This window comes from Euprymna scolopes, chromosome 7, assembly GCF_053919585.1.
Source record: "Euprymna scolopes isolate OS-2025 chromosome 7, ASM5391958v1, whole genome shotgun sequence".
Taxonomy (NCBI): Eukaryota; Metazoa; Mollusca; class Cephalopoda; order Sepiida; family Sepiolidae; genus Euprymna; species Euprymna scolopes.
Genome location: NC_136488.1, coordinates 124208377 through 124220901, shown reverse-complemented (window position 1 = coordinate 124220901; position 12525 = coordinate 124208377). Strand labels below are relative to the sequence as shown.

The window sequence follows — 12525 nt, the reverse complement described above, 5'->3', positions numbered from 1 at the left end:
ATATATATATATAAAATATATATAACATATATATATATAAAATATATATAACATATATATATATAAAATATATATAACATATATATATATAAAATATATATAACATATATATATATAAAATATATATAACATATATATATATAAAATATATATAACATATATATATATAAAATATATATAACATATATATATATAAAATATATATAACATATATATATATAAAATATATATAACATATATATATATAAAATATATATAACATATATATATATAAAATATATATAACATATATATATATAAAATATATATAACATATATATATATAAAATATATATAACATATATATATATAAAATATATATAACATATATATATATAAAATATATATAACATATATATATATATAAAATATATATAACATATATATATATAAAATATATATAACATATATATATATAAAATATATATAACATATATATATATAACATATATAACATATATATATATAACATATATAACATATATATATATAACATATATATATATAAAATATATATAACATATATATATATAAAATATATATAACATATATATATATAAAATATATATAACATATATATATATATAAAATATATATAACATATATATATAACATATATATAACATATATATATATAAAAATATAGATATGACATATGACATATATATGTCGTTTATGACATATATATAACGGTTATGACATATATATATGACGTTTATGACATATATATATGACGTTTATGACATATGACGTTTATTACATAAATATATATGACATTTATGACATATATTTATTACATTTATCACATATATATGACATTTATGACATATATATGACATTTATGACATATTTATTACATTTATGACATATATTTATTACATTTATGACATATTTATTACGTTTATGACGATATTTATTACGTTTATGACATATATATGACATTTATGACATATATATATATGACATTTATGACATATATATATGACATATATTACATGACATATATATATGACATATATATATAACATATATGACATATATTACATGACATATATATATGACATATATATATAACATATATGACACATATATATAAAATTTATTACACATATATATGTAACATATATATGTAACATATATATATGACACATATATGACACATATATATCTATGACACATATATATCTATGACACATATATATGTAACATATATATGTAACATATATGACATGTACAACATATATGACATATATATATAACATATGTTATATATATGTTATATATACCATATATATGTCATATATGACATATATATATAACATATATGACATGTACAACATATATGACATATATATATAACATATGTTATATATATGTTATATATACCATATATATATGTCATATATGACATATATATAACATATGACACATACATATAACATATGACATATATATATAAAATATGTCATATATATATAACATGTGGCATATATATAACATATATGACATATATAACATATATGCATATATAACATATATGGCATATGTAACATATATGGCATATGTAACATATATGGCATATATATATAAAATATATTACATATATATATAACATATTTGACATGTATATATAACATATATGACATGTATATATAACATATATGACATGTATATATAACATATATGACATGTATATATAACATATATGACATGTATATATAACATATATGACATGTATATATAACATATATGACATATAAAACATATATGACATATATAAAACATATATGACATATATAAAACATATATGACATATATAAAACATATATGACATATATAAAACATATATGACATATATAAAACATATATGACATATATAAAACATATATGACATATATAAAACATATGACATATATAAAACATATGACATATATAAAACATATGACATATATAAAACATATGACATATATAAAACATATGTGACATATATAAAACATATGTGACATATATAAAACATATATGACATATATAAAACATATGTGACATATATAAAACATATGTGACATACATAAAACATATATGACGTATATAAAACATATATGACGTATATAAAACATATATGACGTATATAAAACATATGACGTATATAAAACATATATGACGTATATAAAACATATATGACATATATAAATCATATGAGATATATAAATCATATGACATATATAACATATATATAACATATATATAGCATAACATATAACATAACATATAACATAACATATAACATAACATATACCATATATACAACATAACATATAACATATATATAACATAACATATATATAACATAACATATAACATATATCTAACATAACATATAACATATATCTAACATAACATATAACATATATCTAACATAACATATAACATATATCTAACATAACATAACAGATACATAACATATATATAACATATATGACATATATATCACATATAACACATGACATATATGTAACGTAACAGAACATAAAACGTAACATATATATAACATGTATATTATAGATATGTAACATATGTAACATATATATGTATATAACAAAGCTGGAAGTGTTTGTGGTTTTCTGGTCACGAATAGGCTCCTATATGTACTATTAAAGAAATCTGATCACATATAATGATAGAAGATGTATCGCGACACAGTAATGGGTATGTTTGATCTGGCATAATTATTATTCAATTAAATTAGGGGGTTGCGTTCGCGCCTGGTCCACAAGGTATGGAAATGTATAATTTAAAAATTAAAAAAAAAACGTTTACAAGTGTTTTTGATATAGATGTACATAATAATACTTTGATAAGTATATTTTTACTTAAATAGGGATGGTATAATAAAATTGTGGTGTCTGCGTTCGCGCCTGGCCTCCATAGAATGGAAATAGGCAGAAACTTTATTAAAAACTTTTCATATCTATCTGCGTAAGTATACTTTGATAATTATGTTTCAGTTTGAAGAAATATGGTATAATAAAATTATGGGGTGTTCGTTTGGACCTGATCTCCATAGAATCGAAATATGTCACAAGGTGTAACAAGGTTTTTTTTATATAGATCCACAAAATATTGTGATAGGCATTTCAGTGTAAACAGGTATGGTATAATAAATTATGAGGTTTATCTATTTTATTTTTACTTTCATCATATTTTGCTTTGGTTTTGTTATACCCTCAAATTCGAAGCTATCTGTTTACAACCCTTCCTTTTCATAACTTATCATACTTTAATAAATCAGAGTCCATTTTCTGTAGGCTGTTTTTGAACCCAGTCAACGACGGGTACTCATGAAAAAGTATTTTTGAAACTGGCAAATATACCCGGTGAACCAAGTAGAAAAGAGATACAAGCAAATGCACTTTGTTTCGAATCCTCGGTACTAGTGCACTTATTGATCCGCACCGAAATAACATTATTTAGAGAGTCGTTCTTAACAAAGGATGGGAGGGTGTTTTTTGGTCTAATCTGTACTCTAACCTTACAATTTAATATAAACATATAAAACTTTAATTAAATTGGATCAATAAGTGCATTAGCACCGAACCTTTAAAATATTTCTTGGTCGGAATATCTGTGATAGCATAGGATACAAAAACAAAATGTTGCTCTATTGTATTGAATCAATTTATTTTAGAACGTCAATGAGGACCGCTTCCCCTGCCCCATACCGTGCGTGACAGGCTGTGTACAAGTTCATTTGTTTTTAAGGAAAAAGAAAACAATCTATAACTTTATAAATTGCAGAGTGTGCCCAGGCTGTGGACTAAGTTTTAATCAAGAAAAAAAAAATAGGACGTCGATCTTAAATGTTTTGTCGCTTAATCGAGCGTGCAAACATAACGCGGGGTAGATAAAGAAAAGCTTGAGAGCAACAGATATCTGGAGAACGAAGGCGAGTGAATTGTCATAAAAATGTATTGACGAATTTACAGAAAAATAATAAAAAAATATATCGTTTTACAAAACAAGGTAAAGTCGACAGGAAATTAACACGAAAAGAGGTATTCATAAAATGTAGACAATGATGCGTATATTATTATTGCTTGGCAATTAACGAACGCACATCAACATTTCATCGCAACAATTATGAAATGCTTTTGCTATTAGGGCGAGAAACTGATCCATTTCGATGGGATTTTTACAGCATAAACATAATTACATCATTAGTTGTAGAATTTGTAAAACTTGTAAAATTGAAATATCATGTGAGATTAGGTTTGCTCGTTTTTTGTTTTGTTTTTTTTTTTTGTTTTTTTTGTTGTTTTTGTTTTACGGCATATCAACACTTTTTCGGGCTACTCAACGCCGAATTCACTAATTCTGGGAAAAAAGGTTTTTATGCTTCAAGTTCTTTATATCTTTAAATATTTATTGTAGAGTTTGGTTTGGTTGTTTTGTGGGGGAAAATTGTTTTTGATTCCCGACTTTGCAGAACATAATTTAATTTTGCAAAGGGAAAGAATAAAAATAAAAATAACATCAATGTTTGGTGCATCAGGAAGCTAGTATCTTCGGACATCCTGATCTGGTAGCATTAGGGTCGTGTGTAATATGTGTGTGTGTGTGTGTGTGTGTGTGTGTGTGTGTGTGTGTGTGTGTGTGTGTGTGTGTGTGTGTGTGTGTGTGTGTGTGTGTGTGTGTGAATCTTAAGAGCCCTTTTCGCCATCATCTCATCAGGAGAAATCGATAGCATTGAAATAATATTAAGGACTAAAAAAAAATTTAAAAAAAAAAAAAAGGAGGGGGGGGTTATTTTATAAGTTAAAGGTGCTAAAAAGGGCGATTAAACCCAATAATTTAATTTAATAAAACGTGTAAAAAAGAGCTTAAAATAACTCCGCTGAGGGGGGGGGGGAATGGAAGGTGGTCAGAGTGCGATGCTGGTTATGTCGGCGGATTTCCTTGCATTTGCAGACTCGCATAAACCAGCACGTTCCATCCAAGATAAGACAGGGTAGAGCGGGATCTGTGAGCATCTCTTCCTCTACAGTTTTAGACTCCGCTATTAGTGCAATATCTGGTTTAGAATTCTTGTTGTGCCAATCAGTATAAAACTGAGTGGTTTGAAATACTTTATAGAGCGAATTCTAAAAATCATTTTTTAATTTTAGAATCTATCGCAATTTGTAAACCTTCTTTGCGCCGGCAGAAGGAATTGTTAAAAGCGTTAAATCTTTTCGGAGAACTTTGACCATTCCCCAATCCCCACCCCCTCGCGGTGCTATTTTAAGCACTTTTTACACGCTTTATTAAATTAAATTATTGGTTTTAGTCGTCCTTTTTTAGCACCTTTAATTTAGAAAAGCTCCCTCATTGCTTTTTTGTTTCGTCAGTAATATTATTTCAATGCTATCGATTTCTCCTGATGTGATGGTGACCGAAAGGGCTAGAGAGATTTCCGCTTATTTTTAAATGTATTTATAAATTCTGTACCTGTAAACATACACACACATATATATATATATATATATATATATATACGCCCTTGCGCGTCCGGCGTTGCTCAAGCCTTAAATATCCTCAATTTTCACATATGAAGATTCATTGGCCAATATAGCTTCACATCAATAACCCTTTCTGCAACTAAACAACATCTAGTAAAAAAATATACTTCAATTTATACCAAAGTTTTCAAACAATTTTTTGTAATAAACGTCTAATTGTCAGTGGTAGTGTTGGTTAAAGCCTGATTGTGAAGCAGATTTAGGATCAAAACTACTGATGAGACGATCTTCAAAGTGTCCCTGCATATTAGTGAACCGCGACAAATGGTTGAAACTTTGTGGAGAAGTCAGGTCTAGATTAAAGTTTGTACCAAATATGGTTAGAATGTAGAAAGTATTGTGGATGTTATTAACGATTACGCGAGACGTTGTTGCTGTTGTTGTTGTTGTTGTTGTTGTTGTTGTTGGAATGGAGCTCTCCTTGCGCTACAGCGGTTATGAAATAAATTCTTTAAAATCTTTAAATTTTGTTGTTTTTTTTTGTTTTTGTTTTTTTTTAATATTGAATTATTGCCAGATTTATAATTTCTTTAGAGTATACCATTTAAAGATGTCCGACAATTGTTTGGCAATCATTGTTATCAATTTCACTTTTATAATTAAACTTGTTCGTCTGTTTGAATACAAAGTAAAGCGAGACAGTCTCTTATTTTATTGGCCGATATAAGGTCAAGCAAATACTTATTTTTTAATATGTAATATAATACAAGTATTGTTTCGTATTCTTATTTTTCTCATTGATTTATTTACTTTCCTATGTAATTAGATTTATTAATATTATTAATAATACTTTATATTAATGAGTTGATGCTTGTTAAATCCGAAGGATGCGGGTCAATGAGATTGTCAAATGGTGATTAATAAAATCGGTGACAGGATAGGATTTGATGCCTCCGTTCAGTCTCAAGAGACAAATGGACACCGGTAAGGATAGCTGCGGACGCAATCTCCAGCCAAATCTCATGAATCGGCGCCGCTTTTGTCCAGTGACAAGGAGAGGCCCAAGACCGGCTGGAAACAATGCAGAGATAAGCGGGGAGCACATACAACACCTGGAATTCCCAAATGGTCATCCATGTTAGCGCTGACCAGGCTCAACGTTGCTTAACTTATGTGATGTGACGGGGATCCGTGTGTCAACGTGATTATGCCGTATATAATAGGAGGCTATACAAATCTATGGTATTAAAATTGTTAGAATTTGATTTAGTGAGCGACTCGATTGAAATTTGTTGACAATTTAGAAACGACCATGTTGTACTCGGTTGAGAAGCATTGTATTCTACAGATCAGAAGTTCTTGGAAAGTGACTTTGTTCATGATAGTTCCATTTAGTTTTAGGTACAGAGAATAAGGTCATAACGATAGTTGGAGGGGTACTCCTGTCAGTTACAAGTCCTCTAATAGTGCTAGAATCAACAGTTTTAGATGTTTGGTAAAGCAAAAAAATTTGCGTAGCCAATTGCAGACTCTCCGTATTCTCAAATATATAATAACCATTCAGTTTCTTACATCAATGCTTATGACTTCAAACAAATACCGAATATTTATTAATCGTATTCTTTAACTTAAATACAAAATTCGTACATAAATATTCATTCATAAATATTCATTATGCTTGAAATCAATAGACGAAACTATTTTGTATATCTATATATTTATAGTTCTAAAAGTGAAATTTTCTGTGTGTACATTTCCCTACCAAACTACTATGTCAATTTTCAGTCTACAGACTTGAGATTTGACATAAGGGGTATTGAGATTTGAGAAAATCTTTTTAATCAATTTTCGGCCAGAAATTTGCCTGTCAAGGGGTCAAAGTTCAACAATTTTACCCTTGAAAACTCTACCAAACTTCTCCGCCAATTTTGGGTCTAAGCACTTGAAATTTTAGATATAGGTTAGCTGTACAGGAGTCAAACTTTAGTATATATGTATGCACATACATATAAAGTTATGAATAATACATACGGCCCGAGCAAAGTTGGGCTGAACTCCTAGTTTAAAATAAAACCAGCATAAATCACCAATACTCGTAATTGTTAAATCTGTTTAAATTGTGTTTATTGTCATCGTTCTAATGTAATGAACACAAATTTAACCATGTTCAACTGTCAATTTTACATAAAGCATTCATTCTAAATCAACGAGCTATAAACGTTTTCCATCTTTAACGGGTTAAAGTCTAGTATATAATTTTCTAAACACTGAAAAGGAATGTCTTACGAAGTAAACTCGAGATCATATTGAAAGACAAGGAAAATAAAGTTGGGGCTTTGGAATAGAAACTGCATAGTTTTTTTTTCTTTTTTATATAAAAAATGGTCTTGAAAAATGCTGTACAATGCTTGTAAAGTGATTATAAAAATAATTGGGGATTTAGAAGAACCAACAATCGACCCAGGAAAAATATATATATATATATATATATATATATATATATATATATATATATATATATATACACACACAATAAATAAATGATACCATGAGATACTTTTGTATCTACCTGACGCATTCTTTTGTGTATTAAATGCTCTTTCTTTTAAATCGAGTCGTTTTGCAAACAAGATGGCGGCCTAGAGTTTTCTGCATAGGAAACAAACGTGGAGCTATATTGTTTGTTAGACAGCTCATAAAAATCGAATATTTGAGATTAAGAAACAGCATTTAAAACTAGTTTACAAACAAAAAATGAGCCAGGTAGATACAAAAAATTAATTTATTGACTATGACAACACTTATTCAGTGTATATTTGATTTTTTAACTCCGTTTTTGTTTTGTTGTTGGCTGTGCTAAACTCCTAAATTATTTTTTATTTCTCGAGGGTTTTGAGTGAATTCGCTATTTTACATGCATTGTAAAATGAATATTTGTTGGCAAATGTGAAGATTAGATGATACTTTGTAAACTGCGATATAAAATTGTGTATAGGTGAAAAAAAATGGTTGCACGCTGATCAATTAGCTTGCAGGGTAGATTGATTTCACTTGTCCTCTAAAGAATTATTTTAGCTACTTAGGAAATAACCGTTGGTCAGTAGAGAAATTCTTTAAATCAACGATGAAAGCCACTTCCTCTCTCGCCGTCTGGGCACTCAAGGAATGACCGTCTTCGCCTGATGATAACATTTTGTAGACTTCGTTGAACTATCTTTTATTTCTTCGCTTGGGCTCTGTCCAACTTTCTTCCGTCTGTACCAAACAGTATATATAATCTATAAATCTATAAACGTTAACGTGTCTATGTGTGTGTCTGTGTACATTTCCCTACGCAATAACTCTGTCGATTTTGTTTCTACAGACTCGAAATTTAATATACAGGGTACTGAGATTTGGGAAAATCGATGTGATCGGTTTTCGGCCAGAAATTTGGCCGTTAAGGGGTCAAAGTTCAACGATTTGACCTTTAAGAACTCTACCAAACTCCTCTGACAATTTTGGGTCTAAACACTTGAAATTTTAGATATAGGTTACTTGGACATGGATCTAACTTAATAACTTGATTTGAGCCCAAACCAATAGATGTTAAGGGGTCATAATAGGGATCAAAGTTAAAAAGACTGACCATTTTTTTTTTTTTGCGCTCAGCATACACCTCTAAACACCCGGGCAACGCCGGGCTGAAATGCTAGTTTTGAATAAACCTGTTTTATGATTTTTATCATGAGCTCATCTCAACATCGAGATATAAGACTAACTTTTATATACAATAACCTCTTCCCCCAGATGCATGAAATTAATTTGGGAGTAATTTATTTTCGAAAATTATATCTAAACGGTATAACAGACAATTGGTTGTTTTTAATCGAAAACAAAGAAGTGGCCTTTATATATATAATGGCTGCCAAAATAAACATCGACATCTAATTTTGCTAATTATTCTTGAAAATAACCGGAAAAAAAAACGATTTGAAAAGTCGTAATCAAGGCTAGTATTACCCATTTCAACTTTGAAAGCAATTTAAAAGGTGAATCGGGCCCCTTACATTCTTATATTTTTCAGTACTAGGACTTATACGGGAGTTTTTGGTGTACGCAATCGAGGTGTTGACCCCCGGATATCATCAAACCTCCACTTGCTACTGCATACAAAGCTTATGACCCAACAACAGCTGACATGTTAAAACCACAAACAAAACGCCCTGGTGTGGAATAGCGCACCAAATTTTTTTATTTTTATTTTAGTATTTATGGAGATTCCAAACAGGTTTATGGAAAGGCTTTAAGAGGGAGATCTCCGTTGAGGTTTTTTTTTTTTTTTACAAGGGAGTCATCACTTATCAAGGCCCAGCGGCCACTCGAGGATAAAGGTTACTGGGTGTCCGGTGGTCACAGAGTCACCAGAATAATGGTGAAAATTGGATAGAATTTGATTAAAAGGAGCGGGACATCAAATACTTGTTTACATTGGACTTGCAGACGATCATGTTGTAGTCGGCTGGAAAGCAGGATAGAGGAACGGAATTCCACATGCGGGCAGTTCTAGGAAAGAAGCTTTGTTCATGGAATCTGCATTCATATTTAGGCAGAGAGAATGGGGAAATTGTTGATAGTGGTTATAGCTAGACGGATGCTTCGTGAAATTTTAGGGGGCGGAGGCATAGATTGTAGCTCAGATGAGCACTTGCTATGAAAATAACAATAGAAAAGACATGCTTCCAACGTTGTTTTTGTTTTTTGTTCTCTTGTCGGAAAGCGGTTGCAAGAATGAGACCAAGTATCAATTAAAATTTCGATGAAAAAAGAAAAGGTATTAGTGCACTTATTGATCCGCGATAATTTTAAAATAAGTTTAATTAAAGTTTCGTTTTTATTAAATTGTAAGGTTAAAAGTACAGGATAGGTACAAAACACCTTTCCCATGTTAAGAATGGCTTTCTAAATAATATTATTTCAGCACAGACCAATAAGTGCATCAATAACAACAACGAGTACTTATGCAGAATACGAACCGTGCTGAAATAACATTTAAAAATAAAAAGACAATTCTTAACATGGGAAGGGGAGAGCGTTTTGTAACCCCTGTACTTTCACCTAACGAGTTAATAAACAAAAAGATACCGTAAAAATTGAACCTTACTTGGAGATATTACGGTTAAACATATTACGATTAAGCACGATCCATATTCTGCATAAGTACCAAATAAAGTAAGACATTTTTAGATGCTTATGCACTTCTGTAACCGTGTTATTTTTTAAATAGTGTTTTCAAGTTGAATTCAAGTTTCACGATCTTTATTAAATTTTAGATGTCAATACAGAATAAACAAAACACCCTCCTCTTATTAAGAATGGCTTTCAAAATCACGTTATTATTTCAGCACGGTAACAGAAGTGCATAAGTACTCATTTTTACATATCTATTAGAAAGGATAGTACGTGTGTATCTACGTTACCGCGATGAAATAATAATGTTATTACTTAGAAGCCCATTCTTTACATGCGGAGGGGTGAGTGTTTTGTAACTATCCTGTACTCTCACCTTAAAATTTAATAAACAAAATTATCGTAAAAATTGAAAATTACCCCCCCCCTCCCCATTTTTTTTTTCTCAAAATAGCGCAGTTACATAGATGCACAAGTATCGAAAAGGCTATTTAGAAGTTGAACCGAAATATCCTGGGTCGTTTCAATGAATAACTGCCGTTTAATTCGAGGAGACACACAAGACTGCTATATTTACTATCGTGTATGTAAACGGAAAAAACTTCAACGTTGGATGCATAACTATAAAAAACGCACAGCTGTCAAAAAAAAAATAATAATAATAAATGTATATATATAATAAAACAAACAAACAAAAACTTACTTTGAGTTCCCCATATTGTTGGTACAATGCTTATAAGCCAGATACCTTTCTCGGCGTTTTAAAAATGTGGAAAGTTTGTAATTTCGGTAGCGCAACAAATTTGTTCCGGTTGTCAAATGCGTACAAAAAAAAAAAAACTAAAAAAAAAAAAAGAACAGAACCCGACGGACTGTAATGTCCGTTACGTTCTTCGATCGATTCGTGTTTAACACGACTGGTGGCCGTGAATCGTGAAGAGAGCAACTAATTTGTTTTTACTTTTAAGCAGTCAAATTTAAATCAATCGGCGGAAGTGGCGTGTTAAATTCACACGCGTCACCTCGTCGCGATTGAAAATTAAATTTACTATTGGAAAAGGATTTCCAAACTGCAGTCCTTATTAATTGTTAACAAGCAATTACAGATCATTACGCGTCCAAATAAATAAATAAATAAGTAATTTTTTTAATATGTGGTTAAAATAAAAATATAATGTAAACGTTTATAAAATTGGGTGAAACGTCCAGTTTATGAACATTTTCTGAGATAGGACTTAAAATTAAATTCAATTTTTTTACGGAATTTTTTGTTTCTTAAATTGTTACATGAAAGGACAGAATAGTTTTTGAATAAATCCATCCACCCCATGCTAAGAATATATTTCTAAATAATATCGTTATTATTTTAGCACCGTCAATAAACTGCACAAGTACCTAAAATTGTACAATATTTCATTTTGTAAAGAAAGAAAATAAGCATACGTTATCTACGAATTAAAGATTTGAGAGGACTGGTCTCGTACTTATGCAACTTGGCGAATGGAGATCACATGTGTTATATATATAATTATTTCCACAGCAAAACAACGTTGCAGCTCACAAGAGCCATGATAGCTAACAAACCGGAAGTCCAAGATTCGAGTTTCGCCCTCATAATATATATATATATATATATATATATATATATATATATATATATATATATATATATATATATATATAAGTGTGAAGAATATATACGGTAATGCCTTTCTATATAATAGGCTTCCTTAACTACCATAGAGAAAAGTTGGTAGAGATAGCAGACGACAAATTTTTTAAAACTTTGACCCTAATTTTGACCCCCCCCCTAATATTTATT

The 12525-nt window shown here is 29.5% G+C and overlaps 1 protein-coding gene across 2 annotated transcripts in view; it reads right to left on the bottom strand.

The window, feature by feature from the left end:
• The window catches only part of LOC145279927 (neo-calmodulin-like), a 145722-nt gene extending 133478 nt beyond the window's left edge, over positions 1–12244 (bottom strand). Inside the window, exon 1 of one of the 2 annotated variants that reach the window (XM_080131495.1) lies at positions 11407–12244. In XM_080131495.1, the coding sequence (XP_079987621.1) occupies positions 11407–11420 (14 nt within the window). In that variant the 5' untranslated portion in view covers positions 11421–12244. The remainder of the gene's footprint in view (positions 1–11406) is intronic. The other variant, XM_080131497.1, reaches the window with a different exon arrangement.
• Between the last annotated feature and the right edge of the window lie 281 nt (positions 12245–12525).